The 27301-nt window shown below is 56.7% G+C and overlaps 2 protein-coding genes across 7 annotated transcripts; both read left to right on the top strand.

Annotated features, from left to right (window-relative positions):
* Window positions 1-1461: 1461 nt before the first annotated feature.
* LSR (lipolysis stimulated lipoprotein receptor) lies at window positions 1462-16012 on the top strand. 4 transcript variants are annotated; one of them, XM_045075956.1, is made up of 10 exons: window positions 1462-1684; window positions 3503-3847; window positions 8775-8894; window positions 11036-11092; window positions 11631-11777; window positions 14302-14463; window positions 14616-14675; window positions 14775-14906; window positions 15165-15790; window positions 15881-16012. In XM_045075956.1, exons 2-10 carry the CDS (start codon window positions 3592-3594, stop codon window positions 15914-15916), a joined length of 1596 nt encoding a protein of 531 aa, XP_044931891.1. In that variant the 5' UTR covers window positions 1462-1684; window positions 3503-3591; the 3' UTR covers window positions 15917-16012. The 4 variants fall into 4 exon arrangements, with proteins under 4 accessions (XP_044931891.1, XP_004765112.1, XP_012918218.1 ...); XM_004765055.3 differs by lacking the exon at window positions 1462-1684 and adding an exon at window positions 1767-2314; XM_045075958.1 differs by lacking the exon at window positions 1462-1684 and adding an exon at window positions 2530-2760.
* Window positions 16013-17148: 1136 nt separating this feature from the next.
* USF2 (upstream transcription factor 2, c-fos interacting) lies at window positions 17149-26979 on the top strand. 3 transcript variants are annotated; one of them, XM_045075960.1, is made up of 10 exons: window positions 17149-17284; window positions 17555-17601; window positions 17707-17825; window positions 17964-18083; window positions 18583-18733; window positions 18857-18944; window positions 19236-19294; window positions 25789-25883; window positions 26100-26228; window positions 26337-26979. In XM_045075960.1, exons 1-10 carry the CDS (start codon window positions 17223-17225, stop codon window positions 26424-26426), a joined length of 960 nt encoding a protein of 319 aa, XP_044931895.1. In that variant the 5' UTR covers window positions 17149-17222; the 3' UTR covers window positions 26427-26979. The 3 variants fall into 3 exon arrangements, with proteins under 3 accessions (XP_044931895.1, XP_044931894.1, XP_044931896.1); XM_045075959.1 differs by having other exon boundaries at window positions 17964-18164; XM_045075961.1 differs by lacking the exon at window positions 17964-18083.
* The last annotated feature ends 322 nt before the right edge of the window (window positions 26980-27301 follow it).

Raw genomic sequence — 27301 nt, 5'->3', positions numbered from 1 at the left:
ATCAATCAGGCAGAGGCTTTGAGGGGCAGCTGCCTTTTTTTTTTTTTTTAATTTTATTTATTTGACAGACAGATTACAAGTAGGCAGAGAGAGAGAAGAGGAAGCAGGCGCCCTGCTGAGCAGGAAGCCAATGCGGGGGGGCTTGATCCCAAGACCCTGGGACCATGACCTGAGCCTAAGGCAGAGGCTTTAACCCACTGAGTCACCCAGGTGAGGGGCAGCTGCCTTTTTTAAGTGGTCAGACATAAAGGGGTCAGGTTTGAAGAGTCAGAGTTTACTGGCCCAAATCCTTCCCTTTTCAAACGGATTGAATCAGTTTTTGGTCTTTGCAGACCTCTGGTTCTGTTCCTTATCAGTTCTGGGGTGTCGGGTGACATTGGTCCCAGGAGTATCCCCTAGCTGTGGTACCTTCCTGTTTGAGTCATCACTTGACACAGGCTTCAGCTTGGCCTGAGCCTCCATTTTGCTCTCTACAGTCAGACATAACAAATGTTACATCTTTCCATTTATATGAGGTACTCAGATTAGGCAACTTGGTAAAGAAAGTAGAAAAGAGGTTATCAAGGGCTGGTGCAGGTAGAAATGGGGAGTTATTGTTAAGTTGATAGAATTCATGTAGGGGAGGATTAGGTAAGTCTGTGAATGTAATTAAAAACGCCACTGAATTGTGCACTTACAAGTGGCTAAATGTTAAGTATAATGGTATGTGTTTTTTACACCCCCCCCCCCACACACAGGAGGTGAGGGAGGGACGTGAAAGAGTTGACATTTTAGAAGAAATGACCTTTAGGTAAATCCCTGAAGGAGATGGAAGGTCATATGGCCACTTGCAGGAAGGATGTGCGGGCAGAGGGAGTAGTAAGGGGAACAGACATTACAGAACCGGGCGGGGGTTGGGGGGGGGGGCGCACCAGTGTGGCTGAAGTTGAGTGAGCCGGGGGAGAGGGAAAGGAGGGGCGGTGAGAGAGGGCTCAGGGCACTGTAGTTTGGCTTCTTCTGGGAAAGGGAGCGCCGCAGGAAGATTTGGAGCAGATGTACGTGATCTGACCTGAATTCTAACAGGATGCTGCCGAACAAAGCATCCCTGGGCACTGCACCGGCCACCAGCGACCAGTTCGCGTCCTCCAGAGAATCTCTCAGAAAAGGTGTCTAGGGCTTCCCAGGAGGCGCTTCCCCTCGCCGCCTTCGGGGGGCAGAAGAACCCCGCTGAACGCCCCGCGTTTCGGCGCCTCGACGTGCCCCGCCCTAAGGCGCAGGTGGCCCTGGCCCCGGCAATCCTTGTGCGGAAACCTATTCCTACTTACGCGCCTCCACTCGGCCCCTTTAAGAACCAAAGAGCCCCGAGCGAGGGATGCCCGGGGGCTGAACCGCGACTATGGAAGGGGCGGGGGAAGGCGGGGAAAACTTCCGAAAGTTTCCTGGGCCTGATTCCCCTCCGGCGTCCCTAACAGGGCAGAGCTTCCTTTCCGGAAACTTCAGTAGGTTCTTGCAAGTCGTCTAAGTGGAAGGCACCAGGGGCCCGTAGCTACTCGGCGCCCCACGGACGGTAGCCTCTGCCAACCCAAAGCTCGCTTAGACTCGCCCCTCCCCGCAGGGAGTACCTAGGCGGGTCCATCGCCAGCCCGGGAGAGGGGTGTGGGCAGAGCGGAGACAGGTGCAAGGAGGGACCCGCCCCCCGCAACAGGTGAATCACCCCATTTGGGCCTCGGTTCCCGTGAGTCACACTCTGCTAGGCTCACCCGGGGAGGAGAGGGCGGGACAAGATACCCAGTCTGCACGCGCCCTCCCGGCCTGCTGGTCACTTGGTTCCGACCCTTGGGGCCGGAGCGCACCTGGGTCAGCCCACTTCCGGGGAGGGAGGTGGAGGAGCCCCTCCCCGCCGCCCACCCCCTGGCCCAGCCCTCTGCTCTCACCAGTGTACCTGGGTCGATCCATTCCCAAGAGTGCACAGGGGGTGGAGTGGCTCGGAGAGCCACAGTGGGTCAGGCAAGTTTCCCCCCGAAAGCTGGAAGGGTGCTCCTCATCCACGTTATTTCCTCTCATTAAAGTCCCGGAACAGGGCAAAGTGGTCTTGGAATAGGGACAAGGAACGGAAGCGGGAAGGGGAGGAGCACGCACCCCTCCCAGCCTTGGTGCGTGCCGCGCCCCCTACCCTCTCGGTACCAAGTAGGGGACGCGCGGGCTGGACGCGCCCAGACGGCGGCGATGGCGCCGGTGGCCCGCGGGCTTTCTATGTGGATGGGCCCCAACCCGGCCTTTCAGGGCTGGGGCGCGGCCTTTTTCGTGTGGCTTTTTCTCACCACCTTGTGCACAGGTACGGAGAGCGGGGCCTCTGGTGCGGCGGAACGGCGGGATGGCACTATAGAAGGGGGATGGATGGAGTTCTACACCGCCGAGCTGGCTGAAGAGCTGGGGCAGGGGGAGAGCCGAGATTAGGATTTCCTGATCCCCAGGGTCTCGGGAAATCCCTTGGGTGCCAGAGGGAGGGAAAGTCCCCATTGGAGTCAGGGAGCGCTCCCCCGCCCTTGTTCAGAGATAGCAGGAAGTGAAACTCCCTGGACCGCGAACCCTGGAGCGGCAAGGAGAATAGGACCCTTTGTGGTGTAGGGGTGAATGACCACCCGATCACTTGGCAAGGCCGGGATGGGGACTTGGGCGCACCCCAAGATTTCTAAGTCTTGGGGTAGCGGGGATCGGGTACTCGAGGGCTGGATCAGACGTTTCCTGGAGAGAGTTCAAGAAACCATGCCCAGGCCTCAGGTGGGTGTAGAACTGGGGAGTCCCCAGCCCCCAGCCCCACCCATGTCCCGAAGTATCTGCTTAAGGGTCTGGTGGGATGGACGTATGGACTTGGTGTGAAACCATCCTGTTGGCAAGCTTTCACCTGGCTCGGATGTTTGTTTGTTTGGATGGGGTTGTGGAGGGGACTTTATCTCTCCCCAAGCGCTTGTTGTGTTCCTTTGAGATGGCTTTGGGGAGGATGAGGTGGGACGCTGCTGGAGCATTAGGGGAGCTTTACCTACTCCATGGCAAAACAGTTCAGTGAAACAATTCCACAATTCCGCGCCCACCACCGCACCCCATCCACAAAGCCCCGCATAACTTGGGACCTGTACTGGTTGTTTTTGCGATTGGGCCTTGAGTGTGGGCGGCTTTGTGGTGGTCATTTGTGTCTTCCTGTACAGGCCACAGAGGGAGGTACTTTCCATGAAAGAATGGCTAAGGGAAGAGGGAGCTGGGTTCAGACGCCACAGTCTGGGAAGAAGGATGGACGGGATGTTCCAAGAAATCTGGCTGTGTGACCTTGTACTTGCCACTTTAGCCCCATGGGTCTAGAAAATGGGCACGATTATCAGAGCTTACCTCTCCGGTTCCAGGGATTAAGAAACAATGTGTGCTAGGCACTCTGTAAAGCCATTATTACACTAGTAAATGTCAAGCGGGCAGCACTCATTCCTGCTGCAGCTCACAGAGGCCCTGGTAACTCTCTTCTCGCCCTCAGCCCCGGCCAGCGCCATCCAGGTGACGGTGTCAGACCCCTACCACGTGGTGATCCTATTCCAGCCCGTGACCCTGCCCTGCACCTACCAAATGACCACCACCCCTACGGCGCCCATCGTCATCTGGAAGTACAAGTCTTTCTGCCGGGACCGCATCGCCGATGCCTTCTCCCCGGCCAGTGCTGACAACCAGCTCAGTGCCCAGCTGGCAGCGGGCAACCCAGGCTACAACCCCTATGTGGAGTGCCAGGACAGCGTGCGCACTGTCAGGGTCGTGGCCACCAAGCAGGGCAATGCTGTGACCCTGGGAGACTACTACCAGGGCCGGAGGATCACCATCACAGGAAGTATGTTGGGCGGGGCAGGGGGGTCGGAAGGGGCGGGGCTTGCTGGGGTGGTGGTGCTGGCTCCGTTGTACCTTTGCCTGGTGTTCCCACCGGGCAGCTCTTGAGCACCAGTGCCTGAAAGGATTGATGAAGGGAGGTTTCCTTCCTTATATCCATCCATTCATGCATCTATGCTTTATTGAACAGCAAAGATTTATTGAGCCCCTAAGATAGGCAGGCGCTCTTTGAAGCTGGAAATAGAGCAGTAGACGCATTCATCAAATCCTCTCCCTCCTGGAGCTTGCATTCCAGGCAGGGAGGCGAACAAGATAACACACGCTGTCAAGTGCTTGGAACATAAAATTGGGTAATGAAGAGAAGGAGGTGTTCTCTAATAATAGGAATACCAGCACCAAGAAGTAAAATTTATGTAAGGAACAACTTAAAAAGGGCCTCCTCTGGGCCAGGCTCTCATCCAGGTTAGACCACACAGTAATGGTGTGAGTAGATTCTGTTGTCATTTTATAGAGGTCCAGAGAGGTAAAGCGACTTGTGCTGGGTCGCAAAGCTAGGAACAGGGCTAGGATGCTAAGTTAAGTGGCTGTCTAGGCACACAGATAGGCAGGGGCTGGAGCTGGGATTTGAACCCAGGCGGACCTCAGAAGACATGTACTTAGCTGTAACGCTGAGAGTTAATAAGTGCCTACTGGGACGAAGAGGGAGGTGAGGAGTCGTTCATTCATTCTTCTGGTATTTATCCAGCATCTCCTAAGTGTCAGGAGCTTTGGTGCTGGGGATGTATGTGGTGATCAAGACAGCCAAGGTCCCTTCCCCCAAGAAGGTGACATTCTAGTGAGGCAGGCTATAAACAGGCAGATAAAGAGAGAGTTTCAAGGAGGATTGAGTGCTACCAAGAAAGCCAGCTAGGACCAGGTGCTATTTGGAATGATGACTCTGGGGTGCACACTTCCAGATCTTTCGCAAATGTGATTTTAGAAGGACCAGACCCTAAAGAATCTTGAGGAAGGTGATGGGTTGCAGTGGGCGAGTGATGAACCCTTAACCCAATTAATGGATTTAGCCTTTCACTGGGATTAGAGTATTAATCTTGGGGATGGGGACAGAGCGGGGAAGGGAGCGGCCCCTTACAGACCCCAAGGGACCAGGCAGGCCATGGAGCACAATCCCTCACTCCATCTAGAGACAGTGGACAAAAGACAAGCTTCTAGGGACCCAGCCTTTTAATCGTGTTTGGTGGGGGGACTGGACCTGCTTGCCCCTCATTTTCCTGAGAAGTTCAGCCCAAAGCATCTTGCTGTTTGGCGGTCAGAGAGCTTCTCGGGGCTTCAGCCTGTACAGGCCCCTCTCCTAGAGCCCTGTGACCTCTCGGGCCTGGACAGGCATGACAGCCCAACAGCCGGTCAGGACAACCTGAAAAACCGAGAGTGCCCTTGAAGGCTGGCTGAAATCATGCCTCCTCTGCTGAGTCTAAAATTCTAGAGTGACCCCCAGGCTCTCCTGGCAGTAGACTCTCCGTGTTCCAGAGGCCCCCAGCTTTCGGTGATCAAGCTGCCTTGAAGTGCTCTTGTGTTTGATACAGGCCATAATTTGTAAATATCCATTGTGTGTACGTCCTGTCAGGAAGCCTGGGAGCCGAGAGAGCTTCCTGCATTTCAGCTTTGAGCATGGAGAAAAGTGGACCTCCTTCTAGTATTCCTGGGTCACCATCTGTCCAGGTTTTAACCAAAAGCTGTCCTAGGCAAACTATAATGGTGTCCACGCTCAGTATCCATTCGTCCCTGCTCTGGGTGATGCGGAGTACTGGGATGCTTCTCCCTTGCCAGGCTGCTGGGGGCTCCTGGGACCCCTGAGATGAGGGTTGCCTCTGCTCTATGCAGATAAGGAAGCAGAGACCCAGAGCTGTAAAGAAGGCCCGGCATCTTCTCCTGGCACCTGAAACAATGAGGGCAATGCCCAGTCCAAGTGATGTCAGGACCAGACATAGGCCAGGAACAGGGTGTGCCTTGCAGGAAGGAGGTGGGCCCAGGCCTTAGAATTGATCAAAAGAAGCTGGAAGGCCATATTTTGTGTGGGTTTCGCAAACATTATGCAGGCCAAGCAAAACACACAGAGGCCTGGAGCCCAGATTTCAACTCCCGGCCTCTGAACTTTTGCAGGAGCAGGGGGTTCCCATCAAAGTCCTCTGTACTGCGCAGGGACCTGCCCCTGAGCTTTGGGGAGAGATGTGGTTGGAGTCTGATTTAAGGATATAGGTGGAAAATCAATGGGCCAGCAGGGTGTTACAGAGAAGCAGAAAGATTGGGGAGCATGTGGTTCTATGTTGTATGAGGGTTCGATGAAGGAGTGCATGGGTGGGGGACCGGGCGCAGGGACAGCTCAGTACTCGGTGACTGGATGTATGACGCGGAGGGGAGTCACGTCCTCTGCCCCTTCACAGCTCCTCAGAAGGTCACCTTCCCACGAAGGTTTCTTCCAGTTCCCCCTGAAATTTGTACAACTCCCCACTCCGCTCTGGGACTTTCTCTCTGCCTTCCCTGATTGGTTTTCTCCATACTGCTTATCACCATGTGATATGTGATCTGTTGACATTTTTTTATTTGTCTTTCTCTCCCAGTTAGGATCTGAGCTCCGTAAGAACAGGGATTTATGTCAGCTTCTCAAATGTGCTGGGGGGTGGGGTGGGGGATCTCTATGTTTTTTTTTTCCTCTCTCTCTCTCAAATTCTTCCAAGAACCTTGTTTTTATAACTAGCGAACTGAGAGAAGTTTGAAAAATATTCATCATGACAATAACAAACTCATTATAGGTTGACATAAATTACATACTTTTTATGAAAAAGATAACCCTATTTTCCAGAACACAGCAAAAGACCTCAATGAAAAGTATGGCATTGCCTCAGCTTTATGTTTTTGCACATCTCCTTCAAATCTGCCTGAATAGGAAAAGGTGGATTCTCGAAGCTGCTCCTGCATTCAGCTCATGGTGATGGTACACACTAGGCTCTGGAAGACTTCAGGGCCCACTCATGAGAGTGTCCGTGAAAAAGGCAGATGACATCTTAGTATTACTATGATAATAACTTTGACCTCAAGGATGCTCCGAAAAGATCTGGGGGGCTCCGGGGCCATAGATCAGACTTCGAGAACCATTGTTCTCTAGTACACCACCAGGGGCCTCGGATACTGCCAGGAACGTAGGCTGCATTTGGGAATTACACATTGAATATTGAATGAGTGTATCAGGTGCCTATTTGAATATAGCCACGTATGTGTCGAGAATGCTGGAACAGGTGGCAAGAGGGAAGGAAGGGGAGCATGAAGAGGGAAGGGGTCTACTTCCTGGTCCTGGCCAAGGTGTCCGTGTCAAGCACGGGGGTCTCGGCACTGGCCAAGAGAGACCAGATTCTGCTTGCATGGGGCCCGCATTCTCCCAGGTGGGAGGTCAGCCCCTCCGCTGGTGGACGCAGTTCAGCAGTCGGGTGGGGGTTATACTTGCAGGATGGAACCAGGCCTGTGAGCATCTGGGAACCAGTGCCGGCCAGAGGGAGTAGCACAAGCCCTGGCAGGTGTGGGCGCAGCATCTTGGGGGACAGTGAGGAGGCCAGTGTGTCTGGAGTCTGGTGAGCAAAGAAGAACAGGGTTGAGGCCAGTGTGGTAACCAGTAGCCGGATCTTGCCAGGGGCCTTGCCGGCTGGGGTTAGATGCTTGGAATGGTAGAGGAAGACATTTGCAGAGGGTTTTTTTTTTTCTTTTTCCTTTCTTCTTTTTTTTTCTTTTAGAAAAAGACTGTGAGTGTGGGGGAGGGGCATAGTGAGAGAGAGAGAGAGAGAGAACACGCGTGTGCCCGCACAGCCCAAGCAGACTCCCTGCTGAGCTTGCATCCTGACTGTGTCTTGATCTCAGGACCCTGAGATCACAACCTGAATCGAAATCAAGAGTCCAGTGCTTAACTGACTGACCCACCCAGGCACCCCAAGAGGTTTTTTCTGTAGACCTGAGGTCTTTCGAAGAAGGAAGAAGGCTCCCATTCTTTCATTCCCTCAGCAATGGACGGGTGCCCTGGTGGGTGCAGCCCGGTGCAGATAGAGGCGCACCCAGTTCCTGGCCTCCAAGCCCAGTGGGGAAGGGTGGTGGGTGCGAGGGGCTGGGAGGGAGGCAGGTCAGCCGGAGCCAGGGAGAAGGAGCTGCTGGGGAGCTCTTGGGGTGCTCACCTGGGCCTGTTCCCGTCTGCAGTCGCCCGAGGTCCCGCCCGCTCCCACATGAGTGGATGGCCAGAAGGATTTAACTAATTAAGGCCTGAGGAGCAGAGAGGAAACCGGATGTGCTGACTTTCATTACTGCCCTAATTGATGGGCTCCTCACCCGCCTGAGCGTCCCAAGCCCTGGGCCTGACCTGGAATGTGGGGCTGATGACTTGGGAGCTGGGGCGGCCCTTGGCTCCCTCTCACAGCCACTCTTTCCCATGCCTGGGCAGCACCTGGTTTTGGAATCTGGCCTGTTTATGTCTGCCTCACCACCCAGGCCCCTTGCCCTGGGGGCTACACCGATCTCTGGGGTGGTTCGTGTTGGGGGAGTTAGCTTTGCTGTGAGAAGGGGTACCACGATGGCTCTAGGTCTGCCACCCAGGCTCTAGATCAGCCCCATTCAGGATTCTCTGCTGGGGCGGATTAGGTCATCTTGCCAGACCTCTTTTCTTATCTACAAGACAGGAAAGGTTACAGGACTCACCTCACAGACTTGCTGAAACACCCTATGTTAAATAAGTGTTTACAGCCGAGTCTAAAAAGTAGCCTGCCCTTGGTACAGATCATTGAATGCTCCCTCCGTCCATCTGCAGCCCCACTCTCCTGCCCCGTTCCTTTCTGATGTGCTCGTGGGGAGGCATCAGTCCTCCCCCTCGAGGTGTCCTCACCTCTGTCCTGTTGCAGATGCTGACCTGACCTTTGACCAGACAGGTTGGGGGGACAGTGGTGTGTATTACTGCTCCGTGGTCTCGGCCCAGGACCTCCAGGGGAACAATGAAGCCTATGCAGAACTCATCGTGTTGGGTGAGTTGGTTGGGCCGCAAGGGCCTGGGAAGGGGTTGGTGATGGGATCAGGGCCCCTTCTTCAGGCACCTCTGTACATCTGCCCTCTGCCCTTCCGCTCACTCTCTGCACTCTGTCGCCTGCTTCGCTCTCCTCTCATGGCACCACCAGTCACTGGGGCTTCTCTGCCCTGCACCCCAGGCAGGGAGCCTTCCCTCCAACATGTCAAATAAGCCAGAGCCAAGCTGAGAGTGGAGAGAATTGGGAGACTCTCCCTCTCCCCAGGCTCCTTTTTTAATAAAAATCCCCAAATTTTCAGAGGTAATTGGCAGTGAGTGGGGAGGGAAGATGGTGGGTCTCACTGAGGGGAGGCTGGACTCGCTTCCTGCCCCATCCTGGGGGCCGCAGCTCACACACATCCCTGGCCAAACTCAGGAACCTCACCCTCTGCCCTGAAGGGCTGGCATAGTGTGGCTGACACGGTGAGGCCACTGCCATGTGCTCAAGGGCAGGGTGGGATACCCACCAGCAGCCCTGCCCCGTCTGGCCTTGAGCCCCGCTGCCCCGTGTGGCTGGGATGCTGCCATTAGCCAGATGCTCTATTCTCAGCCAACACATATGGTCTTCGGCAACGCGTGCTGTATGGGTGCTGCTGGGTTGTACGTTGCCATCATCACATGCATGATGCAAGGAAACACATGTGTGAATGAGCACACATGATGATGGGGGGCGTGCACCAGGGTGTTCTGATCACGACAGAGCTCGTGTGTGGGTGATAGAATGCACGTAGCAGGGCCCTGGAGGACTCCGTGTGTGGCCACATGCACAGCCTACATCCGCAGTTCCCAAAACACAGCATCAGGACCTGCTTGACATTGTAAAAAATTCTTGAGGATCTCAGAGAGTTTATGTATACATTTTTGTGGATGTTGATAGTTGCTTAATGTTACAAATGGAGAGCAGGCGTTTTTTTTTTTTTGTTTGTTTGTTTGTTTTTTAAGATTTTATTTATTTGAGAGACAGTGAGAGAGCTTCAGAGAGGAGAAGGTCAGAGGGAGAAGCAGACTCCCGGTGGAGCTGGGAGCCGGATGCGGGACTCAATCCCAGCACTCCAGGATCATGACCTGAGCCAGAGGCAGTTGCTTAACCCACTGAGCTACCCAGGCGCCCTGAGCAGGTGATTTCTAAAGCACAAGGCACTCGAGCACACAATCCACTCTAATCAGAGCAGTGAGGTCACCCCTTCTCACAGAGCCTCTGGAACACCCATGGGAGAAGCAGCGCGAAAAAGGCAAACGGGACTTGGTGTTCCTCTGAAAGTGGTCTTGTCCTCCTGGGCAGGAAGGCGCTTTGGGAGCCCCTGCTTTGCATGCTAGAACCAGGGGCAGGTGGCGCAGAGAGGTGAGCCCTACTGGCTAGAGCTTTGCGGGCGTAGAGCCGGGTGTCCCCGTGATACAATGCTCACGGGATGCAGAGAACTGGGGGCACTTAAGGGGAGGCCCTAGGTGGGCCACGGAATTTGTGCGGGGGACAGAATGCGTGAAATGAGCTGGAACTCCGGGCCACACTGTGACTTGTATGGGCTGTCAGCACTTCTGCCTTCGTGGGCCTCTTCCCTCGTGTTAAAAAATCAGATGTTTTGTGATTGCATTGCTGCCAAGACCACTCGTTATTATGGAATCGATATTGCTATTTTTCTCCTTCAGATTTTGAAATAAAACGAAAACATTTTCTTGGGTCCTAGGGCACTGTGCCTACCCTGCCTGATGGAACAGGACTAGCCCTCTCACGGGAGATGGAGCCCTTGGGGGTGATAGGACCCGTGTATATGGAGAAGATGGGGTGCCCACACTTGAGGTTGAACCTTCAGAACCCACGGGATGTGTTCTGGAACACTTTGGGGTGACAGAATTCCCCAAGGCATGAGAGAGTGGGTGAATTGTGGGCCTGGAAGCCTTCTGGAAAACAGTACCTACATGGTTGAGGGCAGGGAGGAGAAGGAACCATGGAACCATGTGCTAGGACCCTCCTAGCCGTCCCCCCCCCCCGGCCACCGTTTCAGAACAGACCTTCACCCTGAAGAGCCTGGAACGAGGCTTCAGGGTAGGGGCGGGCTGGGCTGGCCCTTGCCAGCATAATCTGTCTTTCTTTTGTCCCTCCAGGCAGGACCTCGGGGGTGGCAGAGCTCTTACCTGGTTTTCAGGCGGGGCCTATGGAAGGTACGGGGTGGAGCCCCCCCATCCTAAACCCCACTCTCTGTGTGGACCCCCACTAACCCCACCTGATTCCAACTCTGTGGCCTCTAGTGACCTGGCTATGGGGTTTGGGGTGGGCTGGGCTGGCTGCAGAGGGGCCTGGGGTGTAGACAGGGGGCTCCTGTTGACTGGTGCCTGTGGTGCTCTTCTAAAGGGTGGGATCTGGGCAGCTGGCTCTTTGTCCCTCCTGTCAGCTATATCCTGTTCTTGCTCCAGCCAGGTGACCTCTGGTTTTCTGCCTGGCCGGAGGAGCCCCGTGCTTGCAGGTTCCCTGAATCCGGGACTGGCCTGGGAGTAGGGGGGGCTGCCTCTTTACTGCCGCGGCCCCTGCACTTGGCTGGAGAATCCAGCAGGGGTCGCAGCTTTCCCAGGAAGCTTCAAGAATCACCTTGCCCTCCCCCTGACTCTGCATCCCCCCTGAACAGGGACATGTTCCCTGTTCCCTCCCAAGCCTCCTGGGAGTAGGGCCTTCCTTCTCAGGGCCCGTTTCCTCTCTCTGCAGACTGGCTGTTCGTGGTCGTGGTCTGCTTGGCTGTGTTCCTCGTCTTCCTCCTCCTGGGCATCTGCTGGTGTCAGTGCTGCCCCCACACCTGCTGCTGCTACGTCAGGTGCCCTTGCTGCCCGGACAAGTGCTGCTGCCCGGAAGCCCGTAAGTGCCCCTCACGTGCCCACCCCTGCCTGCCTCCCCCTTGGGTTCCGGGGCAGGAGGTGGCCATGCACTGGCTTCCCAGGGCAGTGCCATCGGTCTGGAGGGTATGGGGTGATCAGCCTGGGAGAAAGTGGGCCAAGGAGGATCTTGCTGTCTTAGGTGATCATTTACTTCCAGCTTTGCATTCATTTTAAACTTTCACTTATTTTGAGGTGTTTTAAAAGCATCATTTATGCAGAAGGTGAGAAATTATCAAATAGTATACAACATCATTCACTGGGAAGTACAGCTTTTTTTTTTTTTTTTTTTCTTATTTATTTGAGAGAGAGTGGGGGTGGGATGGGCCAAAGGAGAGGAAGAAGCAGACTCCCTGCTGAGCAGGAAACCTAAGGCCAGGGGGGCTCCAACCCAGGACCCCGGGATCATGACCTGAGCAGAAGGCAGGTGCTTAACTGACTGAGCCACCCAGGCGCCCCAGTAAAGCTCCCTTTAAAAATAAACTCTTAAATGGAAAAGGTAAGAAAACAAGGTTTACAGCACTAATATAATCTATACAATTTTCAAATCCCACATCCACACAAGCACCCTGGTCTAAGGACATCTCTAGCATATCAGAGTAGGTCCCTGGGGGCTGGGCGTGGAAGTGAGACTGGAGATGAAGGGGAAAGAACAAACAGAACAGGGAAGGGGGAAGCAGAGGAGAAGGCGGGGTCTCCCTCTTGCCACTGCCCCCCACTTCCCCTCCTCAGGGATGGCTTTGTTGCCAGTTCCTCCCAGAGTGCCCGAGCAGGGCCACAACTCTGCTCAGTCCAAGAGGCTTTCAGGGTGAAATCCCAGGCAGCTGTCGTTGGCTTGGCAGGTGGAGGCTGGAGGCCTGGCTGGGTGTTTTCCCCACTGGGAAGCCCAGGCAGTGGCTTCCCCTCGTGCTTCCGGCACTCAGTGCGGGGCTCGGCCCACATAAGTGCTCCGCACCCTTGAGCTGTTGGCCATGTTACTGTCAGCACTGGTCGTGACCAAGGGCCAGGAAGCACATCAGAGCCATGCCTCAGCTACCACATGGCCTCAGACAAGCAGAGCTCCCTCTCCGAAATGGTTTCCTTCTTTATAGGGTTCCCACGTGGCGGTGTGAGCATTAGAGGAGGACGGTGTGCGAGCACCCAGCACAGGGCCGCCGCTCGATGCATACTGGCTAATTTCCTGAGCACTGAACACCCCAGTGGACCGCCCCGTCCCGCCAAGTGCTGCTGCCCTGGGAAAAATCCACTGTTCTCTGGAGGCGGATGCTGGCCCTCCTGTGTCTCTTGTCGTTTCTAGTTGAGGGCTTCAGCCTCAGGTGGTGGGCGCTGGTCTCAATCACAGGTGTGATCCCCACCCCAGGAGGGGGATCTGCAACCAAATTTGCAGTTACCCCACTGATTAAGGCTGGGCCCAGGATGTCCAGTGTCTGTCCCAAGGCCATGCTCCTTCCATCCAGAGACCCTGATACCTCAAAGAGAGGACCCATTAACTCCCTGCCAGAGGCCCTGTTACTTTTGCCAGGGCCACAGCCCTGATGAGGCAGCTGGGAACAGCAACTCCCACAGCTTATAAAATGCCAGCTCCCCCGAGCTCCTGAGGGGGCCCCTCCTGGGGCTACTGAGCCCTGAGCCTCCTGCTTCCAAATTGAATCAGAAGAAGTAGCTTCCCCGGACTCCCATCTCCCTGTCACAATCCCAGGGAGGAAGCGACTTGCTCTGTCAGGCCCAGTGACTTTGACAGGAGAGCAGCCACCTAAACCCTGCCTCTTGCGGGAAGGAAGAGGGCAAGGAGGATTTGCCCTTGAGCTGTCAAGCCTAGCAGGCGGGGGCGGGCTGGCAGAGGGTGTGGCCCGGGGTTGGAAACACTAGAGGTACTTTGAGGAGTTGCTGGGCTGCTTGGCCGCAGGAAGTGAACGCTGAGGCTCCCACGCTTTTGCCTTGGAATGAGTCCCACTGCATCTGAGCCTAGAGAACCCAGCTGCCATGAGAGAGGAGTGGGCATGGGATTCCCCCTGCCCAGATGATGCATTTTCTGGAATGGTGGCCCAGCTGCCAAAGGGGAATACTGGAATCTGGTTGGAGGGTCCAGCACGTGGCTTTCTCTAAAGGGGCATCTTTGCTCCCTATTGCTCTGTAAGAACTCGGGCCAGGGTGGCCACCTCTCCTGATGGAGTGGTTAGAGAGCTGGGATTTTCGATAAAACCTCATCAAACGAGGGCAAACCATCATATAGTCAAACAACCATAGTGGCTAGCCAGATGGGGCCATGGGCTGCTGGTGTGCAACCCCCGCTGCCCAAAAACTGAAAAAACACAAACAAGGTGTGAACCAATGAAGTCGATGGCCTGAGTCTCAGGAGCCCTCCAGAAACCAATCCAAGTGCCTAGGGAAACCCCATGGCTCAGGGGTTGGAAGGAAGGTGCAGGCACATGGCCCTCCTGACACTCTAACAGAGCAAAGGGTGGCATGGCTCCCAGCTGCTTTCTCATACTGTGTGTCCTCCCCAGTGTATGCTGCAGGCAAAGCAGCCACCTCAGGCGTCCCAAGCATCTACGCCCCCAGCACCTATGCTCACCTCTCCCCTGCCAAGACCCCGCCCCCACCAGCCATGATTCCCATGGGCCCCATCTACAATGGGTACCCTGGCGACTTCGACAGGAACAGCTCAGGTGAGGCCTTGAGTAGCCGGGAAGGGGCTGGGGCAGGGGTAGGCTGGGCATTTGGGCACTAAGGGGCCTGGAGCCAGAAGAAAGGGGATTGGAGGTTGGGTCTGGAGGGCTTTGCTCCATGCAGGCGGCCACTGACAGTCCAATTTCCCCAGTTGGCGGCCACAGCTCCCAGGTACCCCTGCTTCGTGACACAGACAGCAGTGTGACCTCTGGTGAGAACCAATTGTTACAAGGTTGGATGTGTCTTTATGGGAGGGGGCTGGGTCAGCATCTCTCCTCCTAAACTTATCACCTCCATCTCGTGTCCTTAGAAGTCCGCAGTGGCTACAGAATTCAGGCCAGCCAGCAGGACGACTCCATGCGGGTCCTATACTACATGGAGAAAGAGCTGGCCAACTTCGACCCTTCTCGACCTGGTGCCGCCAATGGCCGTGTAGAGCGGGGTGAGTGGGAGCCTTGTGGTTTGAGGGGTTTCTGAGTAAGGAGGGAGCAGCTCCAGGTATGCTTGCTGGAAATCCTGGACATAGTACCTCCTTTCCTACGGTGGCCACAGTGAGAAGTGTACAACACTCTGCATGTCAACACTTAAAAGATGAGAAGTCCAGGGCCCCCTAGAAAGTATATGAGCCAAGTGGGTGACTCTCCTGGGCCCTGGAGTTCCGGACCTCCCAGCAGTCAGTGATATCCCCCCTTCCCTACAGCCATGAGTGAAGTCACCTCCCTCCACGAGGACGACTGGAGATCCCGGCCTTCCCGAGGCCCTGCCCTTACCCCAATCCGGGATGAGGAATGGGGTCGTCACTCCCCTCGGAGTCCCAGACGGTGGGAGCAAGAGCCCCCTGTAGAGCGGCCAGGGAGTGGTTGGGCCGGGCGGCCCCGTGCCCGATCTGTGGATGCTCTGGATGACCTCACCCGGCCGGGCTCTGCTGAATCTGGGAGGAGGTCTCCCCCAAGTAGGGGGAGGAGAGGTCAAGCCTATGGACCACCCAGAAGCCGAAGCCGAGATGACCTCTATGATCAAGATGACCCAAGGGAATTTCCACACTCCCGGGATCCCCACTATGATGACTTCAGATCTAGAGACCGCCCTCATGCTGACCCTAGGCCCCGCCATCACCGGTCCCGGGACCCTCGGGAGGATGGCCCCAGGTCTGGGGACCCCCAGTATGATGGGCGGCTACTGGAAGAGGCCTTGAGGAAAAAGGGGCCAGGTGAGAGGAGGAGACCTTACAGGGAGGAAAATGAGGAGGAGCCCTACTACCCTCCAGCACCTCCCCCTTACTCTGAGACGGACTCCCAGGCATCACGGGAAAGGAGGCTTAAAAAGGTGAGAACAACCCTTCCTGCTTTAAGACCCTTCCTGGATCCTCTCCTCCAGTCCTCCCCTGCTCACACCCATTTTCTTTCTCCCTTGCAGAACTTGGCCCTGAGTCGGGAAAGCTTAATCGTCTGATCTCACGTTTTGTATGTACCTTTTGTACTTTTTTTTTAATTTGAGGGACTTATTGATGATCTGCCCTCTTAAGACTAATAAAACTTTCGATCACAAGGCTTGTGTCTAGAGGGTGGTGTTTCTTTTGCTGCACGAGGTGGGTAACCCGGCAGCTGCTGTGTCTATGGGTCTATGTGTGCGCGCTGCATGCCTGCGAGTCTGCAAAAGGCCGCGTGTCCAGCTTTCTCCCAGGACTTGCATCCTGGGCCAGGAGGAAAGCACCGGCTTTGCCTTCCTCCCCGGGCCAGGAGTACGTGCCCCACGCTGACTCCGCCCGGCCCTGCGTGCGCGCCCCGGCCCCGCCCGGGCGTGCGCATGCGCCCTGGACCTCCGCCTTCGCGCACCCCCGACCGGCTGCCGGGAGCGCGCGTGCGCGCTCCTCTCCCCTTCAACCCGGTTCACCTCCCCCCAACTCCGACCTACTTTACTGTTTCCAAACCCCGCAGCCTGCCTCGTCCCCGGCGACCAGAGCCCCTTCTCCGGGTCCCCCGGCGTTCTATCCGGGGCCGCGTTCCACTCGGTCGGCCCGCCGGCGAGTGCCGGGCGGCCGCGGAGGCGGCGACGGCGACCTCGCGCCCCGCCGAGACCCGGGCCCGCGCGCGCCCGCCCGCCATCGGAGACACACAGCGCGCGCGCTCCCCGGGGGCTGCCCTCCCCCCGCGCGCGTCGGCCCCGGGCTCGCGCCGCCGCCGCCGCCGCCGCCGCCGCCGCGCGCGCGCAGCTCAAGTAAAGGAGGAAAAAAAAGGGGGAAAAAATAGAAAGCAGCGGCGGCTGTAGCAGCGATCCGCCGCCGGACTGGGCCAGGCCGGGCGGCGGACGCGCGAGCCGGCGATTCAGGGGAGAGGCGGCAGCCATCTAGGGCGGGCCGGGTTAAAAAAAAAAGTCGCGGCGGCGGCGGCCGCTGCTCAGGGAAGGAGGCCCGAGGGCCGCGTGCAGCGGGCGGGGGGCGGCTGCGCCGCGTCCCGGAGCCGGGAGCCGCCGGGAGCCGGCGGGCGGGCAGGCGGAGGCGGCGGCGGCGGCTGCAGGAGCAGCAGCGGCGGCGGCGGCGGCGGCGGCATCTCCTCCTCACATGACCCCACTGTTTGTCCCCGTGATCAGCGCGAGCGGCTCCCGTGTCTCCTCCGTCCCCTCCTGCCGCGCGGCGTGAGCGCCGGGCTCGGGGGCCCCCCCCCGGCCGCCCGCCCGCCCCCCCCCCCTCCCCTCCCTCCCCTCCCCTCCCCTCCCCTCCCCCCCCGGGCCCCGCGCCCCCCCCGCCCCCACCCCCCCCATGGACATGCTGGACCCGGGTCTGGATCCCGCTGCCTCGGCCACCGCTGCTGCCGCCGTCAGGTAAGAGTGCCCGACCGGTCCGTGCCCCCGCGCGCCCTGGCCCCGGCCCTTCGGCCTGGCGCCGGGGCCGCCATGATCCCGAGCGGCCGCTGGGCCCAGCTCAAAATGGAGGCTGCGAGGGAGGGGGGACCCGCGCTAATAGCCTCGGCCCCGGGTCCTAGCGGTGCCCTAGCTCCAGACTGGGCCGGACGGGATGGGGGCCGTGCACCTGGGCAAAGGGGCGGGGGCGCGGGCGGCCCTGACCCCCTCTTCTTCCCGTGCTCCCCGCAGTCACGACAAGGGACCCGAGGCAGAGGAGGGCGTCGAGCTGCAGGAAGGTGAGTGCTCGCGGGTCTCACCGGGGCCGCGGCCTGCGCCTGGGGAGGGGACTGGGGGCGCCTTGGCCGCGTGACCACTGACCATGCCCCCCCCTTCGACCGCAGGCGGGGACGGCCCTGGGGCGGAGGAGCAGACTGCGGTGGCCATCGCCAGCGTCCAGCAGGCGGCGTTTGGCGACCACAACATCCAGTACCAGTTCCGCACAGAGAATAATGGAGGACAGGTGAAGCTGCGGGTCGGGAGCCCGCGGGCAAGTGGAGGAGGGTTGAGCCGAGGGTCCGACCGGCGAGCTGGGAGGGGCTCAGACCTGGCCGCGGCCGGGACCCCAGAGCCGATCTCGCTGCTCTGCCGCCCCCTGCAGGTGACGTACCGCGTAGTCCAGGTGACTGATGGTCAGCTGGATGGCCAGGGAGACACGGCTGGCGCCGTCAGCGTCGTGTCTACGGCTGCCTTTGCGGGGGGGCAGCAGGCTGTGACCCAGGTGGGTGTGGATGGGGCATCCCAGCGTCCTGGCCCCACTGCTGCCTCTGTGCCCCCAGGTCCCGCAGCGCCCTTCCCACTGGTAGGTGCCCACAAGCCCTGTGGGGATGGAGAGGGGACACTGACGCTGTTCTTGGGAATCCCCAGAGGGTGGGGCAGGTGGCACACTGATGCTACCTTTAAGACCATCGAGGGGGGTGGGTCAGATCCCAGTTCTTCCAGGTGAAACTTGGGTCAAGAGCTTTGAAATACCATTTTTTCTTTCCTTAAGATGGGGATGATGGTAACAGGGAAGCCTCCTAGATGTGAGAGTGGATCATGCTGTCAGTTGATTGCTGGGCCTGTGCTCAGTTCCCCGGCTAAGAGACAAGGCAGAGTGGCACACACAGCGGGATTTCCCATGGTCCTGAGCGCGTGGGGAACGTCCAACATGTTAAGAAGGGGATGGGTTGGTGAACAAAGATGGCTAAGGGTGGCCTCTGTGTCCTCCTACTCCCCAGGCCGTAATCCAAAATCCCTTCAGCAATGGCGGCAGCCCGGCAGCTGAGGCTGTCAGTGGGGAGGCCCGGTTTGCCTATTTCCCAGCATCCAGTGTGGGAGATACCACAGCTGTGTCCGTACAGACCACAGACCAGAGCTTGCAGGCCGGAGGTAAAGGAAGGGCCAGGGCGGAAGGCAGGGGAGGCAGCAGGCTAGCAGGGAGGGAAGCCCCCCAAGCTGTTTCTAACTGCTCCTCCCCTCCAGTTTTGGCCCTAACCCCCGCTTTCCCTGCAGGCCAGTTCTATGTCATGATGACGCCACAAGACGTGCTTCAGACAGGAACGCAGAGGACGATTGCACCCCGGACACACCCCTACTCCCCGTACGTGCAGGGGTCCCCAAGAGCGGCTGGTGTGAAGGGTCCAAAGGAAGGGAAGGTTTTCTGGAATGGGAGCCAGACAGTTGTGCACACAATAAGCAGTCAGTATATTTTCTGATTTCTAATTTCTAATTTTCTAATTTTGCTTCTTGAGTGTAAGCAAGGGAATTAGCATTTTTCCTCTTTTTGCACTGGAGTTTACTTTGCAGGGATAATTTTTAAGTCTGACTCCTTAACAGATGTGTAGACAAATGGGACCTGAAGGAACCCGTGCCTATCTTCTTCCTCTTCTAGGAAAATTGACGGAACCCGAACACCACGGGATGAAAGGAGGAGGGCCCAGCACAATGAAGGTACAGTACGGGGGGGTTTCTGGGCCCCACAGCCACCACCAGGCCCGGTCCTTTGTGTCATAGATCGCCAGCACGCCATGAGTGCTTAAGACGTGTTTGGTGAATGCTGGAAATGTAGAAACAGGTAGAAGTTCGTTGTTAGGAACAGATAGGCAGGAGGTGTGAACTGGAGGTTGTTTTTTCATGCTGGCTAGTGACCTTGAACTCACGGTCAGCGTCTTAAGTGGCACATTGCATGTTTACCTGTGGATTTTCTGCCTCTCTTGAAAAATCGGTTTGCTTTGGTTTCCCTAGGACTGCCTTCCCATGTGGCAGCTGTCGTGCTCTTGTCTGTCAGTTTCCCCTGTTCCCCTGCCCATCTAATTTCTAGAAGCAGCTCTGGTCTGCTGGGGAGCACGTCGGAGATTGCAGCTCCCAGAAGCTGTGCCCCTCGCTGGCCAAGGCCGCACGTCAGGTCCTTCCATTAAACACTGGATCCCACCTTGAGGTCATTTTGGTTCTTAATACTGACCCTTAGTCCTCCACTGTGTTCCCTCCTCCCCGTCATGGTAGCATGCATGTCCAGGGGAGCACTACGCCTAGACAGTCATCCCTCTGCGAGTGTTCCCTGAAGTTGGAATCTAGGCTGGGTGGCATGCACCCTGGGCTGGTCTGGAGCCGGTCTGCGGTATCAAGGAGGCTGGTGTCTTTCACAGAGAGCTGGCCTTTGGGGGAGTCTGTCAGGCAGAGGAGAGCACCGGCTGGGGGGAAGGCAGAATGAGACGAGGCTGCTTCGGGGAGTGCTGATTTGGTCAAGACAGAGGTTGTGAAGTGTTGGGGGTGGGGGACCAAGGAGGACTAAGGCAAGCGTTAAATGTCAGGGTGTGGCCTTGAGAGTCCTGAAGGTGTCCAGTTGGGTTTGAGCCTTTTCAGCTATGACCCGAGCAGCTCACTGGGCTCGGCCTCTAATACATCTGTACCCCATATCTGCCTGGCTTTTAGGCCCTTGGGTCCTGGGGGTGATAGAACAAATGAGGTCTTGGCTCTCACAGTGTTCCTCCTGGTGAGAGAGACAGATTACACAAGGCTGTGGTGTGATGTGAGGTCACGTAGGTCCCAAGGAGGAGATAAGGCCCCAGGAGAAGCTGGGGAGTGATAGCGGCAGGGCGCTCTGTGGGCCTCTCAGAGATGTGACGTTGGAGCAGAGGTCTGAACAGGCCAGCCAGGTCCCTGAGGAAGAGTCCCAGGCAGAGGGATTGGCAAGTGCAGACCCCCAGGCCTGAGCCAGAGCAGACTGGATGTGTTTGAAGAAGAGTGGAATTCAGAGAAGGAAAGAGGAAGTTGGTGGTGATGCGGGAGGGCTGGCCAGGTCACGCGGGGCCTTGTAAGAACAGTATCCCTACTCCAGGGTTTTTATTCTAGTCAGAGGGGAAGCCAGCAGAGGGGTCTGTGTATGGAGGTGACAGGACACCAGAGGCTGGGACATCAGAAGAGGTGACTGTAGCTGTCAGCCTGAGACAGGACAGGGCATGAAGTAGGGGAGTGCGTGGGGCAGAAGATTCCGAGGCTGGAGAATCAAGGTTTCGTGGTGGCGTCAGGTTGGTTGGAAGGAAAGGGAAGGGGAAGGGGGAGGGTCCGAGCTTGGTTTTGGGGCATGGTGTGTTTGAGGGGCCTCCAGTAGACTACCCACGCAGTCCTGGCCTGGCTGCTTACTGGCTCTCTGACGTCGGGCTGCTTCTCAGTCCCTGCATCTGTTGAGTTGTGTGTGAAATGGCCTTGGCTTGACTTGCCCCGACGCTCATGGCCAGTTCTGCCACTGCAGACACGCAAGCCTGTGGCCGCACAGTGGGCCACGTGGTAAGGCTGCGGCCTGTGACTTGGGGCCCCCCTCCACCCTGCTCTGCACGCTCTGCCTCTCGCCTGCAAAGTCTTGAATCTTTCTCATCCTGCAAAAAGCAGTCAGCAGTCTTGCTCATAACCTTGTCCTTCCACTCCTGCTGCATCCATTCTCTTGTCTCCCAACCTGCACACGTCTTTATCCATCCTCTGCCCACCCTCCCTGGACCCTGGGCCGTTTGGCTCATTCCTCTACCAAAAGAGGTCTGTCTGAGGTCACCCATGACGACCTCATTGCCAAATCCACTGGCTTCCTTTCCTGTCTGTGCTCCAAGCCTCTGACCCTGCCTGTTCCTTTCGGGAATGTTCCTCGCTGCTCTGTGCACTCTCATTTTCCTGCACTCTGCTTTTCCCTCCCGGTTTGCTTAGAGCAGAGCTTCCCAGTAGCTCCAGGAAGCTTGTTAACAGTCACGATCTCCAGGGCTGTCCTCTCAAGGTTCAGAACGAGTAAGTCACAGGAAAGCCCAGGAGCTTGGATTTGAACAAGTTATCCATGTGATTCCTCCCATTGGGCAAGGCTGGAAACTGCTTTGACTCTTGGTGTCCCTAAAGGTCTGGCCTGTCTTCCGTTGGTCTCAGGAGAGTTGAAGCCTTCGGGATAGGACTTCATCCCGGGGATGGTCAGCATTCCCCAAACCTGTCCCCAGTTGTAGGCATTCATCATTGCTCCAGAAAAGAGTGATTCGGACAAGAGGAGTCCTCCCAGGGCTCCCCGTTGCCCTGGCCCCTGGCTGTGTGCAAAGCTGTTTTTATTCCATTCTTCTCTCCTGAACTCCAGAGCCATAATTTGAACCACCCCTTCAAAATATTCATATCTGGGTGTCCTTGAGACACCTCATAACTCAGCTTGTCCAAAACAAAGTCCGTCCCACCACCCCTACTGCCAAAGGCTCCCATGCAACATTTCCTTTCCCAGAGGGAAAAGGCACCCCTGTTAGAATTACCCAAGCCAGCACCGAAAGTGAGGGCCACCCTTCACTCTGCCTGGGCTCCTTCCCCCACATCTACAAATCCCAAGATTCTGTGCTGAAGTAGATCTCAAATCGGCTTCTCTTTCTCCTTTTTCCCCTCTTTGCCACTGTTTCTTGGGAATGTCAGAGCCCATCTCCAAGCCCCGTGGGGAACTGGAGCCTGTGGGGCCAGCCCATTGCAGCCGGGTCAAAATTTGGGCCCACTGTCACCGGGGACCTCTGAGGAGCCAGAAGTCCAGATCTTTATATGAAATCTGATTTTCAAATGCCGGGTGGGATTGCTTTTTCTATTTCATTAGTTTCTCCTCTCAATGTTGCTAATTCGTTCCATCTACTTACTTTGGGCTTAATTAGCTTGGAGTTTTTTCCCTAGCCTTTCAAGATGATTTAAACCTTTATTTTTTCCCAACACAAGCCTTTCTAGTTGCAGATTTCACTCCAGTGCTGCTTCAGCTGAATCCTTTTGGATATATTGGTTTTCATTATCATTCAGTTTAAAATACTTTCCAATTTTCCTAATGATTTCTTCTTTGACCCCTGGGTTATTTAGAAGTACATTGCTTAATTTCAGAAGGTTTGTGGCTTTTCAGGATATTTTCTCGTCACTGATTTTTAATTTAGTTCTGTTCTGATGGAAAACGCACTCCTAGTATATAATGTTAGTCCTTTGAGATTTGTTGAGACTCATTTTATGGCCCTGAATATGGTTTGTGTTGTGAAAGCATCCATGTGTGCTTGGAGAAAATGTGTGTCTCTACCACAGTGTGGAGTGCTCCCTTGGGGTCAGCCAGCTCAAGTTGGTTGATACTCGTCAGGTTTTCTTTCTTTCTTTCTTTCTTTTTTTTTTTTTTTTTTAAGATTTTATATATTTATTTGACGGAGAGAGAGAGATGACAAGTAGGCAGAGAGGCAGGCAGAGAGAGAAGAGGAACCAGGCTCCCTGCTGAGCAGAGAGCCCGATGCAGGCCCCAATCCCAGGACCCCAGGATCATGACATGAGCTGAAGGCAGAGGCTTAACCCAGGTGCCCCATTTGTCAGGTTTTCTATCCTGACTTTTTTGTCTGCTGCTTCCCTCCGTTACTGAGAGAGGAACAATAACATCTCTAAGCGTGTCTGGGAGTTTGTCCGTTTCTCCCCTCTCCTGGAAGATTTCATTTCTGGCTAGTTTTCAGTATCCTATGGGTGTAACTGAAGCTTGTCTCTGGTATAGGTGTGGCTTTGGTCTTGACGGGTCATCTTGTTTCAAATGTGCTAGGATGGTCTTCCCCAGCCACAGGCCTGCCTACCGCACTACCTGCTCAGTGAAAGGGCCTGGGCCCATCACCAGAGCATTCGAGGCCTTCACAGCCTGGTCTTTCCCACCCCCAGCTGCACCCCAGAGTATATCCAGACATTTCTGCATGTTCCATGCCTGTCTGCCTGATGCCCCTCCCTTCAGAACCAGCCCCAATGTGCCCTCTCCAAGTCTTTCTCTGAAGGCCCACCACGCCCCGGCGCCATGCAGAAAGCATTGGCTCACCCTGGCATGCCCCCTGGCACGTGGTGCAACCTTCAGTCTTAACACTCCACCCGTATCCTTGTCCCCTGGATACGCATCGCCTGGGGTGCCGCGAGTACCAGTGGGGCGGAGCCAGAGTCCGCCGCAGACTCTGGGCTTGCAAGGTGCGCCCCTGCACACAGTCGGGCAGGCAGAAAGGTTTTTTGGTTTTGGGTTTTTTGGGCTTTTTGAATTTTTATTTATTTGGGGGTGCAGAGGGAGAGAATCTCAAGCAGACTTCCTGCTGAGTACAAGTGTGACCTGGGGCTCAATCCCACAACCCTTTGATACTGTGACCTGAGCCAAAACCATGAGTCAGACGCTGAGCCTCCCGGGCGCCCCGGGCAGGCAGTAAGTTTAAAGTGAATGCAAACTGGAGAAGATGTGCCTGCCCCCCACCCCCACACCCCTGCCCTCTGCTGGCTGGAAGGGAAGAATCCAAAGTAGGAGGCCTGGTGCCCGGGCTTGAGAATGCCAGACCGCATGAGGGGAGAGCAGGAAGCTGAGAGGCCGTCTGCTGTTGCGTTCCTCTGCTGAACCCTGGACATAGAGCGCGCTGCTCTATTTGGGGATGGGGTGGCCAGCGCCGCCAGGCCCGGGCAGACTCTTGGTTCCACTGAGGTATTTAGCCACAGAGTTCCCAGGTTGTAGGACATGGCCATCCTCCGTGGGGAGCTGCAGCTCTCCCCAGGGTGATGGGACGTGGGCATTGCACACTCACCCCAGGGCCACTGGTGACTGAAGTGGAGGCCTGGAGAGCAAGGGAGGAAGAGAGTCCCTGGAGGGGAGGGTGTCATAATCCAGGCCGGAGCAGGGGGAACCTGGACGTGGGAGGGGACTTGCAATGGGCAGGCAGAGCCAGGTGCCAGCAGCCAGCATGGGATTAGCTGATGAGCAGCCAGGCATGTTCTTTGTGATAACAGCGGGGTCAATGGCGGGGACCTCAGAGTCCATGAGGAGTGAGGGGTGTGATTCTGGCCCACCCTGCCTTTTCACTCTTCTCCAGACCCCTTCTGGCAACCCCCACTAGCACTGCCCAGCCCGGAGAAGATACTCCTTTGCCCCGCTTTGCACATCCCACCTGTAGGCGGCGTCTGTCCCTGAGCTGTCCTGGCAGGAGGGAAAACGAGGGTCTGTGATGGTTGGGGAAGGTGTCTGGACCTTCTTGGGTGTGTCCACACCAGCGCCTAGGATTGCGCTTGGAAGGTGAGGAAGATTCTAGCCCAGCTTTGCTTCTGTGGGTCCTGAACCCTAGTGTGAGGTGCCAGTGAGGGCAGATCCCAAGCAGCTGTCTCGTAAGGCTGTGACGTGAGCCTGATGAGAAGCCGGAGGGAAGGCATGTGCCCCATCTGGATGGGGTACCTGCCACTCAGGTCAGCTGACAGAGTTTGGGTGAGATGGCTGAGTGTTAAGAGAATTAAATCACAAGTCTGAATTTTTCAGAAGTCGTCTTCCATTGGCCTGTCAGCCTTGGCCTTCAAGGTAGAGTTCACATTGCTCTTGGGGGACTCGGTGACTGGTGGGGCCAGGCCCGCGAGAACCACAAGTGCCAGCCTGGGCAGTCTGGGACTCACTGCCCGGGCTCTAGAGAGGGATTTTAGCTAGGGGCGAGACATGGTCAGACTATGATTTTAAAGATAAAGGAAAAACAAACTTGGGGAGCCCAAAGGAAGGCCTGAGTACTGAAAAATGGAAGGCAGCAGCCATGGCGGGAGCAGATGGGGGCGCCAGGGTCCTGTGGAAAGGGGCCCTGGCTCATTCCAGCCTCCCAAGAACACAAGCCACAACTCCCCATTTTTCAGAAGATGCCAATTACGTGAAATTTAATTTCACATAACATTAATTTAAATGTTGGCTCCGATTTTTAAAATCTGCCAGGCTGGTCATCAAAATGAACCCGCCGTCCCAGCTGTTGATTCTGCAGCCTAAAGGTGTGTGCGTGGCCCTTGAGGCCGAGACCTTTTTCCTCTCAAGAAGCAGCGGGAGGTGCGGTGCAGGTGCCTGCGTCTGGGCACTGCTACGCTGTCCCCGTCCGCGCTGGTGGGAGAGCGCCTGGCACGCAGAAAGGTTCCAGGAGCCCTGCCGCTGATGCTCCTCTTACCTCTTGCAGTGGAGCGGAGGCGGAGGGACAAGATCAACAACTGGATCGTCCAACTTTCCAAAATCATTCCAGACTGTAACGCAGACAACAGCAAGACGGGAGCGGTAGGTGCCTCCCCTCCCCCCACCCCCACCCCCCCCACCCCCCCCACCCCCCCACCCCCCCGCGCTCCCACCCTGGCCCTCCAGACCCCTATACCGCCCGGGACAGGGCCCTTCCCCTTCGAGAAGGTCAGCCTGGCCTGGCCCCTGGGCTTGGGCAGGCACCATCCGGGGCCAGCTTGCGAGTGGCACTCACTGGCGCCCTTGCCCACCCCCCAGAGTAAAGGAGGGATCCTGTCAAAGGCCTGCGACTACATCCGGGAGCTGCGCCAGACCAACCAGCGCATGCAGGAGACCTTTAAGGAGGCCGAGCGGCTGCAGATGGACAATGAGCTCCTGAGGCAGCAGGTGAGGGGCGCGATGGGCGGGGCCGGGGCGGAGCCAGCCCAGGTGCGGGGAGCCAGCCCCTGGCTCCTCATCCCCTGGCGGGTCCCCCTGTCGTGTCATATGTGCCAGATCGAGGAGCTGAAGAACGAGAACGCCGTGCTCCGTGCCCAGCTGCAGCAGCACAACCTGGAGATGGTGGGCGAGAGCGCGCGGCAGTGACGCCCACCCCACTGCGCGGCGGGGGCCCCTCCGGCCCTGCCGCCCCTTCCCCAGCCCTTAGCACAGAGAGGGACAGACGCCCCTCCCCCAGCTGCGTTTTTTTATAGTAGATTTTTAACAAAACGGGGAGAAATAATGCATTTCTGTGGATAAGCACCCACTGCTCTCCTCAACTTGGGAAAAGATATCCTCCCTCCCCCTCTGTCTGTCTCCCTTCTCTGGCCCCCATGAAGCCCCAGCACTTCTAGTGGTCTTGCCTGGAGGCACGAGGGAAGAGGACAGAGACCCTGCCATATCCTGCTGCCTCCTTGGTCTCTAGAGGTACTGAGACAGGGTGCTTTAGGGAAGGAGGGGAGTCTTTAGGGGGCCATCCCCGGGGCCTGGACCTACGCAGGGAGGCCATGTCCCACCCCACCTCTTGTTTCTGGATCCCTGCTCCCCTTTGAGTGTGTGTGTGTGTTTTAATTTTCTTTATGGAAAAGTGGACAAAAAAATAGAGAGAGAGAGAGGTATTTAACTGCAATAAACTGGCCCCATGTGGCCCCGCCTTGTCTGTCTGTGTCTCTGTCCATCTTGGGTGTGGGGAGGGAGCCCGCCGTCCATGCAGAACTCCGTGAGGGCAACTCTGGGAGCATGGCCTCGGTGTGTGTGGCTGTGGACCCCGGTCTGTCGGTGGGTCAGATGGGTGGAGAAATTAAGGACTATCCCCTTTGAGGCTCCAGGTGCGCATATGTGGTGTGGGGGCGTGGGGCACTAGGGTCAAGGACATGTCTCATGTTTTCCGAGGAGAGGCTGGGGTCTCTCCTGTCATCTGTTACTAAAAACAGCACTGGCTTCTGACCCTGCCCTTAAGGGTTGAAGCCCTCCCCTCTGTA

Source organism: Mustela putorius, unplaced genomic scaffold, assembly GCF_011764305.1.
Source record: "Mustela putorius furo isolate JIRA1106 unplaced genomic scaffold, ASM1176430v1.1 tig00000174_pilon_pilon_pilon, whole genome shotgun sequence".
NCBI classification, from domain to species: Eukaryota; Metazoa; Chordata; class Mammalia; order Carnivora; family Mustelidae; genus Mustela; species Mustela putorius.
Note: the sequence above shows the minus strand (reverse complement) of the source record. Positions and strands in the feature narration are given on the sequence as shown.

What these genes read in the sequence shown, in the direction of transcription:
- LSR (XM_004765055.3), top strand. Translation starts at nt 2,206, where the DNA reads ATGGCGCCGGTGGCCCGCGGGCTTTCTATGTGGATGGGCCCCAACCCG. An exon ending in TGCAGAACTCATCGTGTTGG is followed by an intron (nt 8,895 to 11,035) that starts GTGAGTTGGTTG and finishes TTGTCCCTCCAG; the next exon opens with GCAGGACCTCGGGGGTGGCA. An exon ending in TCAGGCGGGGCCTATGGAAG is followed by an intron (nt 11,093 to 11,630) that starts GTACGGGGTGGA and finishes CTCTCTCTGCAG; the next exon opens with ACTGGCTGTTCGTGGTCGTG.
- USF2 (XM_045075959.1), top strand. Translation starts at nt 17,223, where the DNA reads ATGGACATGCTGGACCCGGGTCTGGATCCCGCTGCCTCGGCCACCGCT. An exon ending in ACCGCTGCTGCCGCCGTCAG is followed by an intron (nt 17,285 to 17,554) that starts GTAAGAGTGCCC and finishes TGCTCCCCGCAG; the next exon opens with TCACGACAAGGGACCCGAGG. An exon ending in GGGCGTCGAGCTGCAGGAAG is followed by an intron (nt 17,602 to 17,706) that starts GTGAGTGCTCGC and finishes CTTCGACCGCAG; the next exon opens with GCGGGGACGGCCCTGGGGCG.